The 18,027-nt window shown below is 52.7% G+C and overlaps 1 protein-coding gene across 13 annotated transcripts in view; it reads right to left on the bottom strand.

Moving 5' to 3' along the window:
* EPS15L1 (epidermal growth factor receptor pathway substrate 15 like 1) overlaps positions 1-18,027 on the bottom strand; it is a 94,082-nt gene that overhangs the window by 37,827 nt on the left and 38,228 nt on the right. For 7 of the 13 annotated variants that reach the window (XM_057311599.1, XM_057311600.1, XM_057311596.1 and 4 more), the window contains 7 exons: positions 14,790-14,947; positions 11,890-12,046; positions 11,167-11,252; positions 10,210-10,282; positions 3,734-3,895; positions 2,709-2,906; positions 1,269-1,439 (listed from right to left, as the gene is read on the bottom strand). In XM_057311599.1, coding sequence (XP_057167582.1) covers positions 1,269-1,439; positions 2,709-2,906; positions 3,734-3,895; positions 10,210-10,282; positions 11,167-11,252; positions 11,890-12,046; positions 14,790-14,947 — 1,005 coding nt within the window. The remainder of the gene's footprint in view (positions 1-1,268; positions 1,440-2,708; positions 2,907-3,733; positions 3,896-10,209; positions 10,283-11,166; positions 11,253-11,889; positions 12,047-14,789; positions 14,948-18,027) is intronic. The other 6 variants (XM_044384760.3, XM_044384761.3, XM_026500426.4 and 3 more) reach the window with 1 other exon arrangement.

Here is an 18,027-nt window from a genome sequence, read left to right on the forward strand (position 1 = left end):
CTGCCTCACACGGTTAACGAAGAATGGTTGTTCGTAGTCCACATTCGGACAATCGAGCTGACGATGGGCCCCAGGGCGGATATGGAATTCACCGGTCTACAGTTCCATGACAAAAAGGAATCTGTGAACAGCAGAGGGAAGCAGCAAAGGCCAGAGACAGGAGACAGATGAGAGCACCAACAGTGTCTTCTAAGAGACTCAGGGAAGGAGGTATAAGCTTTCCCATAAATTCCTGGGAATGAGTACTCAGCTACTGAGGAAAGAAATACGTCAAGAAATGAACATGAATAGCTAGGTCTCTAGTTGAGAGAAAGAGAGAGAAGCTGTATTATTACAGGAAGGAAAAGGAATCTGTGAAGCCAACAGGGCCAGGGGCAGAAGGAGGGCTCAGAGCAGGAGCCCTGGACAAGGGGGCAGCAGTGCAGGGTGAGCAGCGAAAGGCTTTGGAAGCACAGCACGACCAAACCATCAAGACCAACCGCGTCCCACTGGCTCCCTCAGGAGCACATAGATGCTCTCATCAGCCAGACTAAAGTGGAAACGCTGGGGCTCAGGGCCGGAACAGCAGACTCTGGTAGGAACAAGGGGACGTGACAATCTAGGGAAAAAGTAACACTGGCTGGTGTGAGCAGCCCCAGAGTCCACAGAAACCTAAGAGGCCAACAGCCCCTTGGGCCTTGATCGGGACCCCTAGGGTCATAAAGTGCCGAGGTTTTCGGCATTACCAAAATTGCAAGAGAGAGGCCAGTTCATAGGTCGAACAGCAGTGCCTCGAAGGGCTGTCACTTTTTTGGATCGATTTTCAAGGTGCTCCTTGATTTTCAAGGTGCTCCATTCGATTTTCAAGGTGCTCCTTGTGGGAACACAGACACACATAGACATAGACACACACACATACACACACATTCCCCTGGTCCCCCCAACTAGTAGAATATAGGGTTTCACAATGTGTGAGAGCTTGATTCAATTTTGGTTAAGTTTGGGAAGCCCTCCAAATGTGGGTGGTTGGCCCACCGGAGATGAAGGTCTTTAAATACTGTTTACAAAGAATTCAGGCCTATCCTTCGCTTTGTCCCGGAAGCAAGGCTGGCGCACAGCCACGTGCACTGGGCTGCAGGGCCTGTGGGGACACACAGAGCAGCAGCGCACACAAGAAACGCCCTGCATTTGGACAGAATCAAGGCTGGCAAGCGCCCGATCCAGCAGGCAGGGCACTCTCTGATCTCAACGTGGGACCTAAGCCCAGGACTGGAATATGTTTATTCGACCTTTACCATGGCTCCAAAACCGCCCCTCTCTGTCAGGGAGACCCCCTCGCTCAGGTCGGCTAGGTTGGTCAGGCTGGCGCCGTGGGCCCCATCGAGCGCCTCGTCGTACTGCTCCAGGGTCCTGTGGGCTTCCTGGTGGCTCTCGTGCAGCTGGGAAAGCTTGCTTCTTGCCTACACAACAAAAATGGCTGATATCACGCAGGGTTTAGGGGAAAAGCGTCAGGCGAGACATTTTTTTCTCCTAATGCCCAACCCTGAGTGATTCAATGGGAAACTGAATTACTCGCCTACAGAGTTTACAAGAAGTGAGACCACTTGTAAACCAGAATGAGGTCCTTCCCACAGCCCCATGAGGCCTCTCTGTATCCCCAGCCCCTAAGGGAGGCCTATGTTCAAACAGACGTTTGTCAATTCTGGAACAAACTGAAATTGGTAAAATCCAGATTCACAATCTGTTCCAAGCGATAGTCGACATTTTCCTTTATGGGGTTTTTATCACCCCGTTTGCATGAATAAGCAGCAGTGAACATCACTGTTATTATTACTAACACACACTCATGTCTCGGTTCTATTTACCTTGAACAGACTCTTAGTGCTTGGAGGAAAAAGGTCTTAAGATAATACTATACCTATTCCTTAAGAATGAAACACAATAGAAGGTATTAAACCCCCGGCACACGTTTGTGATCAACTTTTGTCTGTAATCTGACAAAAAGAGGGAGAGATGGAGCCAGTCAAGAAAGGAAGCATGACCAGCCATTTTGACATTGCCAAGAGTGAGCGTCACCCCACGCCGTAGATGGGACACCTAGGGGCCGTTGCATACAGGGGAGCATGAAAGGAGCCCTCCCTCTGCTGGAGAGCCCCCACTACAGGCCTCAGAGCCTTCACATCGGTGCAGAAGGATGGGGTGCCCAGACAGTCTGAAGAACTGGAAAAGGACCTCACATGGGGTGATGCTCGTCACAGGGTGGGGCCTCCTGCATGTGCCAGTCCTCAAACTGCACGGGGATAGAGAGGTGCCAGAACCGGTCTCAGACTCCGTCCCTCTTTCTTGTCCAAGAACCATGCTGGTGAGGGCGTTACTGTACCCAAGACTGTCTCCAAAGGAGCTATTCAAGTCCTCACACAGACCCTGCCCATTCTCCCAAAATGGCACACGCTCAGCGGGGGAAGTGGAAGGACGGCGAGGCAAAGGGAACTACCACCGGGCCATGATGCTGGAACACGTGCTGGAGGATTCTGGGTGCTTATCCTCCAGGCCAGGACGACAGCCTCTAAGAAGAGAACCTAACGTAAATGAGGTGGGTGACAGCAAAGGAAACAAGCGGCCTCAGGGCAGGTGCAGACCAACACAGGCTGGTCAGGCACAGCGATGTGACCGGTCACTGCAGCTACTCCCCGTGCCAGAAGACCCGGTCACGGCCAGCAGAAACATACCTGGTTGATTTCATCTTGCGTCGATTTCAGGGACTTGATAATGGTTTCCAGTTGAACTTTCCCAGCCTGAATGCTCTGCTCCAGCTGGGTTTCTTCCTGCTGCAATCGGTTCAGCTCCGATTTGGCCCGGTTCAGGTCATCTTCCTGGGACTTGAGGTCAGATTCCTGAGACTGGATTTGGGTCTTCAATGAGGAAATCTGAAATGAAACGAAATATGATTGAAGGAAAATTTTTTTTTTTTAAAGATTTTATTTATTTGAGAGAGACAGAGTGCGCGAGTGCAGGGAGGAGCAGAGGGAAAGGGACAAGCAGACTCCACACTGCATGCAGAGCCTGATGTGGGGCTTGATGTCACAGACCCGAGACCACAACCTGAGCCGAAACCAAGAGTTGGACACTCAACCGACTGAGCCACCCAGGCGCCCTGAGGGAGAATTCTTAATTCACATTGTTGGAATGAGCTAACTCAGTGAGGCAGACACCAGCCTGATGCCCGGACGCCTGGCTTCCTTCCAAGGCCCTCTCTCCACTCGCAAGACAGAAAGAAGCAAGAAGGCAGACATACGCACACCCATGTAACCGACAGAAAGTCAATTTGGGATAAGGAAGAATGAGACCTGGGATAAGCACAGGCAATCTGTCCCCGAGGGGCTAAACATCCCCATACGAGGCCTCGGAGGGAGACATAAGGGCTTTGCAATCTCCTGAGGCTGCAGCCCCCTGGTTTGTAATGAGCAGTGAAGACAGCAGAGTGAGGACAGGGGTGTGCTGGCCTGCCTGGGCTGTGAGGCACAGGCCAGGGTGAGGCGTCCACACACACAGGTTAGCAGAGACCAAAGCTGTTCACCATATGGCTTCGTAGGCGAGACTGAGGTCAGGCCACAAATGCTTGGTCACTTTCTCGTGTGGTATGTCCGGCAACTCTATTAAAGCAGGAGGATGTCTCAGCCTTGTGTTTCAAGGGCTTCATGAGCTCAAAGAAGCCCGCAGGAAGCCCCCCTGCACTGCTGGGTGTGAGACTCACCATCTGAGTCTCGTCCTGGCACTTCTGCCTGACGTCGCTCAGCATGTCTCGGAGCTTGGCCTTCTGCTGATCCATTTCATCAAGGCGGTCCTGGGCATCCTGTTTCTGAGCTTCTAGCTCTTGCAAGCTGCTTGTTTCCCGGTCTAAATCATTTTGTAATTCCTAGGTAAGAGTCACATCAATCTCCTTCAGACGGATGAGAATGGGGCACATCCAGGTAACATGGTCTCAGCCTGGGCTGGAGTCCCCACGATGTCCTACAAAACCGCCCCATGCCCCCAGTCTGTACTCGGCAGGCACCCTGTGCACACCTGCTGTAAATGCGTGCATCTCGGCCTGGCAGCTGCGGCTTGAATTCTCACTAAGTTCCTTGGAAAATACTTACTGTCGGCCTAAGGAGAGGCCGGGGGCCAGGAGAGTGGCTGGGTCCCACCAAGAAGAGCTGTCCAGTGACACGTGGTCAGCGGTGGGGGGAGGAGAGGCATCACCCAAACACAAATAAACTAGGAGGAATGGAACCAACAGAATGCATGGGTGCTGTTGGGTAGGACTGGGGACATGGGGAGACTGGACTGATGCTGCACGGATGGAGGGGACCCCCCACAGAAGCACCACTTAGGAGGGACCCAAAGGACAAGCCGGCAGCAGCCAGGTGAAGAGCCAGGAGGGAACGAGTCCAGCGGGGGGGGGGGGGGGGCAGCAGGGGGCCCAAGGTGGGGAAGGGGGTTATTGGGCTCCAACTTGAGCCAAAGGAAGCAGGGCCAGGCCAAAGAGACTGTACTTGCTTCTGGGGCAGGACATTCAAGTACAGGCTTGGGACACAACGATTCTCCACTACTAACGCTTCTCTAAACTGGCAGTATCCATCAAGATGACCCAGCAGGTACCCTCACATCCGACTACGACCCCTCTAGGAAAAGCATCTTGGAGGTGTACGACATGTGTGACCACATGCAGCACGTGACAGCAAAACCTGCAAACAATGTAAATTTCCACCAGGCCGGCCTGGCTAACAACTGCGGTACAGTTTTACCCTAAGGGAAGCTGCACCTCATACTCTGAGTTACAACGTGAAGCAAACAAGGCACGTGGCGGAGCACACGTGTACTTCGCATTCTGGCATTCGTGCAAACAGGAAGGAGAGAATATGCACAAATTGCTCTCCTTACACATGCACATGACCTTCCTGGAAGGCCTCATGGGAGCTAATGGGCTGCATCTCTGAGAGGGCAAAGGGGAAGGCAGGAAGCTTCACGCCTTTTGATTTTCAACCAGGCAAATGTCTTATCAAATGCCTCGTAACTAAAGCTAAAATCACGGGTGGGTGGGGCGAGGAGAAAGAAGCCTGGGGGGCAGACAAAAGGAGCAGGGAGGGAACCCCAGCCTAGGTGAGATGGTGGCCACGGGAAACAAAGTAAGAGAAAGATTTGAGGGGACCTTGAGGGTGCAGGAAGACAGGGATGGTGAGGCCGATCCCCAGGGCTGGCCTGGGCTGTGGGCTGCTGGTGCCATTTTAGGAAAAAACCCAAAGCAGGCATGGTGTCTCCTCTCTGCTTTGAGGACAAAAATGTCATGGCTCTCTCCTCCCTAGACAGCTCCCCAGTCTCCCTGCCCATGACCTTTAATTCAGTAAGCAGATCCTCAGTCTGACAAGTTTGGGGAAGAGAAGAGACTGGTGGTTGGGAGTCCAGGACACGGGTCTGCCACATCTGAGGGAAGAACAGTGACGGAGGAGGAGGAGACGAAGCAGGGAGGGGGGTCAGGCCCAGTGTGGTAGCCTGGGACACCAGGTGGCCAACAGCCTGGGACATCAAGGAATCTGAGCCTCATTCTATAATGAAAAAGGAGGACTCGAAGAGGGGACAAATACCCATCAGCTCATGGTTAGGATGGGAGCTGGGTCAGAACGGGGGAGGTGTCTAAGCAAAGAGAACACAGAAATAACCCAGACAACCTACAAACTCAATTCAAACCCCACTGGAATCCCCAGCTGGCTTCTGTGCAGAAACTAACAAGCTGATGTCAAAATCCATTACGGAAATGGAAGGGACTCCGAATAGCCAAAACAATCTTGAAAAAGAAGAAAAAAAGTTGTAGGACTCGTACTTTTCAATTTCAAAATTTACAACAGACATACCTCAGAAATATCGTGGGTTTTGTTCCAGATCAGTACAACAAGCAAATATCGCACTAAAGTGAGTCAAATGAATTTTTTAGTTTCCCAGTGCATATAAAAGTATGTTTATACTATACTGCAATCTATTAGGTACACAATAGCATTATGTCTAAAAATAAACGTACACACCTTAAATAAAATAATACCTTATTGCTAAAAATTGCTAACCATCATCTGAGCTTTCAGTGAGTCATAATCTTTGATCACAGATCACCAGAACATATATAACAATAATGAAACAGTTCGAAAGATTGCAAAAAATACCAAAATGGGACACAGAGACACAAAGTGAACAAATGCTACCGGGAAAATGGTGCTGATAAATTTGCTTGACACGGGGTTGCCACAAACCTTCAATTTGTAAAACAAAAACAAAAAACCACACAGTATCCGCAAAGCACAATCAAGTGCAGCACAATAAAATGAGGTATGCCGCTAAGAAGCTACAGCCATGAAGACAGCGTGGTAGTGACATAACGAGAAATGCAGGTAGAGCAATGGGATAGAACTGAGGGTCCAGAAATAAAGCCACACATTGACGGCCAAGTGATATCCAACAGGGGTGCCAAGTCCATTCAATGGAAAAAGAACATTTTCTTCAACAAATGGTGTGGGACAACTGGATCTCCACACGCAAAAGAATAAAGTCGGGCCCCTACCTCACATCGTATGCAAAAACTAACTGAAAAAAGATCAAAGATCTAAATGTAAGAGCTAAAATGATAAAATCTTAGAAGAAAACATGGGGTAAATCTTTGTGACCCTGAATTTGGTAATGAGTTCTTAGATACGACACCAAAAGCAAGAGCAGGGAAAAAAAAGGAATAGACTGGACTTCACCAAAATTTAAAAGCTTTATGCTTCAAAGGACACCATCAAGAAAGAAAAGACAACCCACAATATTTGCAAATCACATATCTGATGAAGAGCTTATATCTAGAAACTATCAAGAACTCTTACAACTCAGCTACTGAAAGACAACCCAATTTAAAAATGGTCAAACGGCCCGAATAGACATTTCTCCAAAGAAGATACACAAACGGCCAATGAGCACATGAAAAGATGCTCAACATCATTAGGGAAAGCATTAGGGCCAATGAGATACCACTCCACACCCACTGGGAAGGCTAAAATAAAAAATGGGGAGTAAGTAAGTATGGAGAAACAGGAACCCTTATGCATTAACAGGTTGGAATGTAAAATGGTGCAGCCATGTTGGAAAACAGTCCAGCACTTCCTCAAAAGGTTAAACAGAGTTATCACATGATCAAACAATTCCAATCCTAGGTAACAGACCCAAGAGAAGTGAAATCATATGTCCACAGGACTTGCATGTGAACGTTCAGAGTGATGTCATCTGCAATAGCTAAAAAGTCAAAAAATTCAAATATCCATCAACGGCTGAACAGATGAACAAAATGTGGTCCAGCCGCACTGCAGAGTCTCACTCAGCCATAAAAACGAGTGACGCCCTGACACACGCTACGACGTGGATGAACGTTGAAAACACGAGGCGGAGTGAAAGAAGCCAGACACAAAGGCCACACAATGTGTGACTCCATTACCACGTAACGTCCAGATCAGGTAAATCCAGAGAGAGGAAGTAGATCAGTGGTTGCCAGGGGCTGGGGGACGACGGGACTGCTAGTGGGGATGGGGCTTCCTTTCGGAGTGAAGAAAGTGCTGAAGAACTGACAGTGGTGATGGGTGTACAACCCTGAGCATACACTAAACACCACTGAATTATACACTTTAAGTGGATGGACCGTGTGGGATGTGAGTTTCTAGCTCAGTAACATGTTATCGCAGAAACAAAATAAAACCAGAAACCAGGCAAAGACACTGCGGGTGCTCACCAGAACGACAGTGATGGAAATGGAGGCGAGAAACCCCCAGGGAGGGTGGGGAAGGGGAACCCTGGGAACAGGACCATGGGGGCTGAAGCCGAAGCTTCCGCTGCCTAAAACCAAACATAAACCTGAGGACAAAGGACTCGTACTCCACGCGGAGCCCTGGCCCGCAGACTGTGCTAGTGGGTGTGGCAAGTGATCTCCTGACCAGACCCACATGGGAAAAGGTGGCAGGAACCAAAGCCAAACCTGGTTTTCACAGGGGAACTTTCAAAAAATACAGTATTCTGTCTAGGACCAAAAAGCTGCCAGCAAGCACTACAGCAGAGCCCCAGCCTGGCCTGCTTACAAATGAGGCCCCCACAGAACAGGGGTCGGTCTGGCTGGAGTTGGGGTCTCTCCCAGCTCTGTGGGGCTGTTGGGGCACACAAGGACCCCAGCACCTCAAAGGCTGCAGGTGTGTGCCAACAGAGCCCACAAGCCAGGGCTCTAGGTGGCCTGGCTGCGCCGTCAGAACAAGTCACTACAAAGACCCGACACCTTCCTCAGAATCGCCCAGAGCTGGCAGCAGATGATTGGTTTCCTGGGTAGTTAAAGGCCATCATAGCACCCAGATCCTCAGGGACCAGAATACAAACGAAAGCATGTTCATGGCAACCCACACACAACAGGAAGGGAGAATCGGCCACACATCCCTGTCGCTGGCTGGGCCCAGCCGGGCATGAGGGAAGAGGAGGCCAGCTCCACCACACCACAGGACTAAAATGATGGAGGCTGAGAGGATGCAGGTGACGGAGGGGCGGGAGTGGGCTCTGGGTCTGAGGGATCAATTCTAGGACATGGGTGGAAATCAGAGGACTGAAAGAGAATAAAATGACAGGAGGAAAGTACCGTGGGACTTTCAGAGAAATATAGTCACTTCGCCTGCAACGTCTCCTTATAACAGAAGCAAAAAGCCCTTCCTGTCAGAGGCAGGCCAGTCCCTGCTTTCCAATCCAAAACATTCCAGGAGACCATCTACAGCCCAATCCTCACTCCTAACATGCACAGACAGCGAGAAGCCAGGAAAGGAAAGAAGGGTCTGGACAATGCACAGTGTGAACTGGTGAGTGTGCCGAAGCAGGGTGGGTCCTCCCCAGCAGCCCACAGCCATGACAGATGACATTTCCCACAGATCGGCGCAACGTGCCATCTTCCTAGTATCTCAGAGTCCTCCAGTCCCCTTGCGGGTGGTGCAGGAGAGCCGCCCAGCACCTCGAGAGCCCAACAGAGTCCGACGCTACTTCCCCTGGCTCAGGTCACATCCTTGGAGGTGGCCCAGAAAGTACCAGCCACTTTCACAGCGCACACGGCAGCCAGCCGCTGCTCTTGGCTCTGTGAGCAGCCCATGCACTGACCCTTGGTGCCAGCTGGGGAGAAGGAAGCTAGGAGGCTGAGCCACCGGTCCGGGTCACTCAGGTGAGGTCCCTCAGGTGGAGCTGGAGTCCTGACCACTTGGCCATGCTCTTCTCCCTCGCCCAGCTCTGAGCTCAGAACACGCCAGGTCCTCAAGCAGAGACCACCAGTCCCAGCGGCACTTCTTGCGCTCACCGTCAGGGTGCCATGGCCACCTCTGATGTCCTCACAGTGGCAGCACCTTCTCTATCCACTCAGACCCGAGACATTGTGGGAACCCATGCTCCTGCTGCAGACTACCCTCTGCTCAAATGATAAGAAGAGCAGGGAGGGCCCCGAGTGAGTGCTGAGCATATGCCAGACCCCATTTTCCAGCCCCACAACTCAGGAAAGCAGAACAGTCATTACCAATGTCATACAAGACCCAGAGATGTTAAGTAACTTGCCCAAGGTCACACAGCTAAGGAGAACTGGGTTCGAGCCCAGCAGACTCCCAATCTCCACATCACCACCACCTGCTAGGAGAAACTCCAGGAAGCAGGACTGTCCTAAGAACAGGTTAGCAGCCACTGACTAAACCTCAAACACTGAGACTTGAGTGGAAAAAGCCAGACACAAAAGGCCTCACCTCTAACATCCAGAACACGCATATCCATAGAGACAGAAAGCAGATTAGTAGTTGCCAGGGGCTGGCGGAGGAGCAATGCGGGGTGAGGGCTAACGGTCATGGGGTTTCTTTTTGGGGTAATGGAAATGTTCTGGATCTAGATGGAGGAAATAGCCAAGCAACATACTGCATATGCTAAAAACCACTGAATTGTATGCTCTAAAGCAGCAAATTTTATGTGATGTGATTTATACAGCTCCATTTAAAGAAAAAAAGAGAAAGAAAACCCCATCTGTAGGAAATTTAAAAACCTCATCTGGAAGCCCCCCAGAAGCTCCTGCTTCCAGGAAGGGCAGGGCTAGCTCTCCTTTGCCCCGCCCCCACGGACAGCCATGGCCGGTACTACAGGGGGCACAGCTCATGTGCCCAGGGTGAGTACTGCGCTTACCTGTACTTCGTTGCTTTTCTGTCTGATTGCCTCTTCCTTTTCTCTAATGTCTTGTTCCAGGGAGTACTTCTCTCTGGGCATTGAAAAAGATTTCAGGAAAGCACAGATGAGTGACAGCATGGCTATAAAACGGTGTATTCTCTCGGTGCCAACTTCTCAACGCCCAATTCCATCCTTACCCACAGAACCCAGCTGGCTCCCAGTGACTGTGCCCCCGACCTCATCCCCTCCTCTCAAGTGTGGGTGGAATATGTGGATACGATGAGGCATCAGTCCCAGTGAGACCACTTGAGCCCCCAGAGCAGAGGGAAGACAAAGGCAGAGCGATGCCCAGGGTGAGGAGGGCTCAACATGCCCTCACGGACTTTGCCCACAGAGGGCAAAGTGCTTTTTGGGCCCTTCTGCTCAGTGCCCTCCCTCAGAATTAACTGGTGAGGGGTGGCTGCTTTGAAGAGGATCCCAGGGACATATAGGAAATGGATGCACTTCTTTATGCCAGATGCTGAGCGTGCAGACATCCCACCCATCCAAAGCCCTTGTTTACAGATGGGGAAACTGAGGCAGTAGGCACAGAGAGGAGCCAGGGACCTGGACATGAAGGCTCTCTCGGTTTAGCTGTTGGTCCTAAACCATTAACTTGCCACCTGAGACTCAGCCGCTTTATGTGTTGAGGGAGAGCAAGGCCTTCCTGAGGTCAGGGGGAGGGCCCGGGGCTGCCTAGCAACAACCTGCCTGAGACCCCAAGGCCACACCACACTGAGACTACTGCAGATGTCATCACTCGAGCTCAGTAAGTCAATTCAGGGACTCAGGGGAATGTGCAGCACTTCATTCCTGCTGTACGAACTTGTGATGGTCAACCTGCTGCATGTCTCACAAGCCTCTGGTACTTGTGGTAACAGCTGGGACAGGGCCGGCGTAAGATTCAGATTCTCTGGGGAAGGAGCTCTAACACACCTTTGTAACTGGGCGATCTCTTGACTGATGTCATCGAGTTCCTTCACACCAGTAAATTCCCCTGATCCAAGAGAACTTGAACCGTCCTGGAACCAAATTCAGAGAGAGAATTAAAAATTGTCAAGCTGAGGGGCGCCTGGGTGGCTCAGTCAGTTAAGCGTCCGACTTGATTCTGGCTCAGGTCATGATCTCGGGGTTGTGAGACTGAGCTCAACGTCGGGCTCCACGCATGGCATGAGGCCTGCTAAAGATTCTCTTTCTCCCTCTCCCTCTGCCCCTCCTCTCCCTTAAAAAAAAAAACTGACAAACTGAGGGGCACCTGGCTGGCTCAATTGGTGGAGCATGTGACTCTGGATCTTGGAGTTGTGAGTTCAAGTCCCACACTGGGTGTAGAGATTACTTAAAAATAAAACCTTAAAAAAAAATTTGACAAGCTGACCCTACTGCCCAGCAGGTCCTAGTAAGTCCTAGTATGAGGGTTACAGTCATGGTGTATATCGAATTCACAGTAGCAAAAGGGCCAGCACCCTGCCTGGAAAACTATCCCATTGGCCCAGACACACCCCCCAGACCCATCCCTGGGCCCCTGGTAAAGGCCGGGGCCAGGTGAAGTTAGGCAAGGACGGTAGGGCACTGGCCAGCTCACACAGGCCACTGCCGCCACCTGGTGGCAGGCTGCGGGAAACCACATGAACAGGACGGGGTGTGGCCAGCAGTACTCACCGGGATGGGAGTGCCTCTCTCTGAGGGCGGGACCATGTCGGGTGACAGCACTTGAGGGGGATCGATGCCTTTACTGACCTTCTGCTGAATGAAGTACATAGCTAATGCAAACTGGTCTTTACTTAACTTCCCCGTTTGCCTCGTATCAGCCAGGGCCCTGGGAGAAATGTGCAGATGTTAATTACAGATCAGAAGCAAGAATTTGGCCCTGCGTGGTAAGTACAAATCACAGAACCCATCCTTTTAAGAAATGAACAGTGACAATACAAAGACTAGGGCACAGCAGCAACTCCTTTTCTACTGAACATCCCATTCCCGGACAGCAGTCCCAACACCCCCCACCCGAGCACCCTGCCCAAAGACTGGTTAAGGAGGGGGTCGTCAGGGGGCACCTGGGTGGCTCAGTCGGTTAAGCATCTGCCTTCGGCTCAGGTCATGATCCTGGAGTCCCGGGATTGAGCCCAATATCAGGTTCCCTGCTCAGTGGGAGTCTACTTCCCTCTGCCCTTCACCCTACTCATACTCTCTCGCTCCCTGTCTGTCTCTCTCTCTCAAATAAATAAAATCTTTTAAGAAAAAAAAAGGAGAGGGTCATCAGGACAGGAAGGGGGGCCTACCTGGCTGGAAAACCACCAAACCCCACCCCACAGGCTGAGGTGGTGGGCCTTTGGGAAGACCTCATCAGCAATCAGCAGAAATGCCACTGGCTCTTTGTGGCGTGTGTGGATGGGGGACTGTGATGCTCCAATACAGAGCAGCCATTCTGGTGGACATGGAAGCGGGACCCAAGCGGGCATCCTCCGGTCTTTAGCCAGCCCCACTTATCAGAGCAGCCTGGGCTGCTGGCTTTCAACGGGGATGACAGCAACAGCATTTAGGGTTGTTGTCCTGAGGCGAGGGGGCCCAGAAAGCCACACCTGACCATGCTGCACAGGACAGTCCCTCACTGCTAAGGTGTCCCTGCTCACGTGGCCTTCTGGCATCCTGGTAGACGGGCAAGGCAGCACGTAAGCCAGCGGCACCCGGAGCTCCTGCAAAGCCTGGGGGAGCAGCTCTGCAACCAGCCCAGTAACCAGGAGCTGGTCGTTACAGGAAGAAAAGTCTCACGCAGCTGGACAAGGCCTCCACATCTGCAGAAATGTCTCCGCCGGCCCCTCAACAGGCGGCCTCACTTCCCACCACGCATGGTGACGGCAGAGCGATGACATCACTCTCTAACACAAAGCAGACAGCCGGAAATGGTGCACAGACTCGGGCCCAAACAGCCAATGACCGGGGCCGTGGGGGGCACAGAGACCCCACCGAATGGCACCAATAAAGGCTGACTTAAGACCTCTTCATTCTTGTTGCCGTTTGAGGGTGAGGTGTGCGGATTCTGCCTGCCAGGGCCGGTCCTGCTGCACCCCCAGCCCACAGCTGCCCCTGGGCCTGAGGCCTCTCCTCTGCCACCCCCTCCTCCTCCCGTCTCTGAAGGAGCGTGGGCTCCGAGGCCTGCATGCGGTGCTCGGCCAGCCTCCACCCACGGCAGCACAAGCACGTTCTGGCTCCTGGGCTGTGCGCACGAGGCCCCTGGCTGCAGTTTCTCCCTGCCGGCCCCCTGGGTGTGTTACCTATGCTCCAGCGATGTTACTTGCGCTCCAGGGATGCCCCCTTCCCCCAACCACGTGCAGCCAAACCCAGACCGTTGTGCGACCTTCCCGGCGGCTCTTCTAGAGCGTGCTCACCCTGCCTTTTCCCTTACACGCAACGCTTTCTGCATTCCTTCTTTTAATGCAAGTATATTGGTGATTTCACTGTCACCTCCCTGTCACTGCGCCACGGTTGAGGTACTGTCCCTGTGCTATGATCAGGATGCGGCTTCGCTGCCTTTGAATCACACACACATCCACTTCCAAGGTGATAAAGGGGACAGTGCACTTCCTTGGCCCTAAAAGGGGGCACTGGAGCTGAAGGGGCGGAGAATGACTGTCCCTGACCTGTCGGGAGCAGCTGGCCTCCCCCAGCGGCTTGACTCTGTTTGACCAGAGTCAGTCTGAGTGGTACATATGCCTTCTGAAGGGACAGCCTGTTTTCTCAGGTTGGAGCCTCCCCTCACAAGATGCACATCTACGAATTATTGCCAAGGACAGTTACTTCCCCAAGCTACTCAGTAACATGCTAAATTTCACTGCTCTTCTTCGGAGGGGTTCACCTCTCCAGAATTATATGGAAATGCTCTCCTTGTGACTCCCAAGTGAAGCCCCCCAAGCCCTGAGGACAGAGTTACAAAAGGAGCCATCCCAGTGCTGTGAAGATTGGTCTGGTGCACCCTGAAGGAAAGTGGGGGTGAGGCCTGCTCCCTGACTGGCCCTGAGGGGCAGACCGGAGTCTTGCTGACCGCTCGCCCTCCTGATGGGAGCCGAGTCCCTGACCTTCACAGGCCTCCTAGGGGAGGTGGCCGCAGCCCCCACTGCCCAGGGCGGCTCTACCCGAGCTGCTGGAGACATACCACACACTCCCCCCACAGGGGCAGGGCCAAGCGTCTGCACCCCAACTGGCTGTGGCAAAGGCTGGGTCTCCCGCTAGAACCAGCATAACCACCAGCAAGAACTAGCCCTGGCCACTCAAGCAAATCACCCCAGAGCTGTCCCCAGGGACTAAACGGGCGGAGAGTGAGCTGCCGTGCCCAGGATATGGGGAAAGGGCCTTCACACTCCTACCTCACTCAGCCCCCATCCGCCCGGGCAGACGTGGAGGCCTGCTGCAGCACTGGACAGGTGCCCCTGACCGCCACGCCCTGACAGCCACTCGCCCTTCCTTAAGCACAAGCCTCTCTTCCTCGGGGCCCCTCAGAGCTTCCCATAGCCACGACCTCCACACAGGAGGCCCGGACGAGCTGACGTCCAGCTACCCGTCCTTACCAAATGTGTGCTAGAAGGTTCTGGGTGAGGCCCGAGTGCATGAAGATCTCCTTCACCTCCTGGCCACTCACATAGCCATCCAGGTCCAGGTCGGTCTTCAGGAATATCTCGTCAAATCGCATTTTATCTGCAACCGGCACCACCCAGCTCACGGTTGGCTGAAAGGGGTTTCAAAATGGTTGGTCTCTAGCTTCTCATCACCATAAACACATACTATTAAAGCGCTTCCATGCGCTCCTGACAGGAGGACTATTAAAGCGCTTCTCTGTGCATGTGGGCAGAACAACTCCATGAACCGAGAGGGCAGACAGGAGCCCTGTTCGCTAAGTGGGGAAACCGAGGCTGAGAGCAGTGAACACCACTCAGTCAGCCTCTCCCACCCCATTGCAGATCCCCCTTCTCCTTGTATTTACAGGGAGGTAAAGACCCAGCAGGCTGAAGGGGCTTGAAAGGAAGCTGATGACCTCCTTCCACGAGGGGGTCCAATTGTGCCAGGCAAGACCCTCCTGACGGCCTACATTAGAAGGACAGTCTCCTAAGAACCAACCAGCTCCGCTCCCACGCCAGCCTTCCTGGTCCTCTTGTCCTCTGCCTGTGAACACTTCTCTGCAGCTGCCAGAGTTCTCGTGCCCACCGTTCAGGATTCTGTACTCCGTCCTTCGTCCCTGACTCCATTCCCCATGACACAGCAGCGTACCCATGAGGTATCAGCGCACAACCGACAATGACGGGGAATGAATGAGGCGGATGTGAAAACTGTCTGCTGGATGGACAGGCACCCAGGGCCTTCAGGTGCTGGCAGGGGACCTGGGGCCCCAGATGAACATGCCTGCCATCTGCAAGGGCCCCACCACCCTCGAGGGCACCGCCCCGGTAGATGGAGCTAAGACTATCTGCGAGCCCCGGATAGTGCCATTTCGGCAGCAACAGGGCTTGGCCACCTGTTGCACGTGTGACCTCCCCCGCTGCCTGCTCAGGTCTACATGAGAGGGCAAATGCCACCGAATGGCCATCAGGGCCCATGCACCTCCTAATACAGGGGCATCAGGGCCCCTTCAGCTGCTAATTCTGGACATGTCACCTCTGACCTTTGGCATACTCATTGAACCCAGTTCCACTGCACCTCTGCCCCTTTTTCTAGAAACGCTTTTCCTCGGCCGCTCTTTCTGAACAGGTCTCCCTCATTATCCAAATCCAGCATGATCCTGATGCGAGCAATGGGAATCCAGAAAGCAAGGGTGGGAAGCAAGGGACACCATTTGCCCGGATCATTTCAGTTCCAGGATTCTGGATAGGGAGTAATAAGTTAGTCCAGCAAGGATTTATCAGAATCTATGGACCAAATTCAAACAGCAGGGGCTTAGGCAGCAGGAGTTCAGATAACGAGAGAGACCTCCTGCACTTTACTTGTCACGTTATGTGAATTTTGTAAGCCACCTCAGAGAAGACATAAAGACGCACATAAAGGATCTCTAACGAAGAAGAGGCTTGCTGTCTTTATGTCCAGTGGCTGGAGTAAGCTAAACCTCAGAGGCCAAGAAACCTGAGCGGATCAGACAAGATATGCTGAAAGAGACAACGGTTTCTATGCTGCACAAATCCCAAGATACTACAACTCTGGGAAGACAAAAATCCTAACATTCAACGTGCACACAAAATGAGCTTGCTGTCTGATTTCTGGGGTCTCAGAGTATATTGACAGCAACACTCAGAAGCCTACTTCACTACAAATCCAACATGGGACAGCCTTCTCCTCGCAGCTGGGTCTCCCAGAAAGGGCTGGGTTTAAGGCTGCCTTAGTAGCCACAGGCCCCCAGTAAATAGGAAGAGAGCCCGGTGGCTGAAAGGGGCTGCACCCCACAGCTGGCTGTGACGACAGGACCTGGCAGCCCTAGGCTGGCAATGAGAGAAGTGGGGGAGGGAATGGCATGGTGACTGTGGGTTCCCAGAACTGCTCGCTCTCATGTCTGTGACTCCACCAGCTGCCCCCATCCTTGGGTAAGGGAATGCACCCGCTTCTTCCCACCCCCAGCCAGATAGAGGTCCCTGGTAAAACAGGTCTAGTTGCAATCAGCAGTGTGTTCCCAGGATCTGGGAAGGGCCACCAGTTCATCATGGACAGGGGTTACCACGCTGGTCAATCTGCACCTGCCAGCAACCTTGACCCTACTTGCTTCCTTGTCAGCAAAAGCCGTCACCACTAACCTAACCTACAGTGCTTAATAAGAACAGCTCATGCAGATCTAAGTTACCAGCCTTGGCCCCCTCTCTGACTCCATCCCACCCTTCTTCCTGTTTCTAGAGGTCCCCACTAGACAGCCTTGGCACAGGCTAGTCCTCTGATGGCTTTTTGTCATTCGGGTATCAGCTCTCACCTCCTTAGTGACCCTCCAGCTGACCCCATCTACAGCAGGAGCACACCCCTCTCCTCACCCCAAACTTCCAGGCCAGGCCCTGTTCTGCTTCTCATAGCTATTTAACTTTCCTTAGTTTATTGATATGCTTACTGTCTATCCCCCTAAGGAGGGCAGAGGCCAGTCCCATGGTCACTGTGGCATCCCCAGGAAGTGTGGGGCACGGCTGGGGGGCTGCTGAGCTGATGAAGATGCCCAGATTGGGCCATCTGGACACTGGGCTTGTTAACTGACACCCACCAACTGGAGGGGAAGCCCTGTCGCCTGTGCCTCTCCATGCGGCCAGGGCAGTGACGGGGGCTGTGCAAGCACCTCTCCTCCCCGACCAACCCACCTTGACCCTCTCTGAGAGGACCCTCGCTCTACGGTGCGGCAAGCTCCTAGGAAATGAGCCGCCCCCCCTCCCCGCCAACACCAAGCAGAATGCTTAACTTTACAAGTATGTCACATGCAAGAGAATCACCATCTGATCACATATTTCTGAAGCGTTAAGTGCCTGACAATTCGTCTTCTGATTGTAATTTAAGTGCCTGTCCTTAAGCTGTTGATTGCTGAGGCACCCCCTTCAAAAATACCCATCTCAGATGAACACATCGCTAGCCACACAACTAGGGAAAGAGCCAGGCCAGCCCATGACAGTCCCCTGGGAAAGCCAGGGTGGCCTCAATAACTGGCCACCTGAGTGACCCCACTTTTCCCTTCCCATGCTTTCATTCCCACACTTATGTTTTAAACTCACCAGTAAAGAGTGAACCTGAGACACCCTAGACCCCCATGCTCCACCCCAAAAAGGCAGAGCCCTGTGCCCGAGTTTGCTCTCTAGA

Source organism: Ursus arctos, unplaced genomic scaffold (genome assembly GCF_023065955.2).
Source record: "Ursus arctos isolate Adak ecotype North America unplaced genomic scaffold, UrsArc2.0 scaffold_14, whole genome shotgun sequence".
NCBI classification, from domain to species: Eukaryota; Metazoa; Chordata; class Mammalia; order Carnivora; family Ursidae; genus Ursus; species Ursus arctos.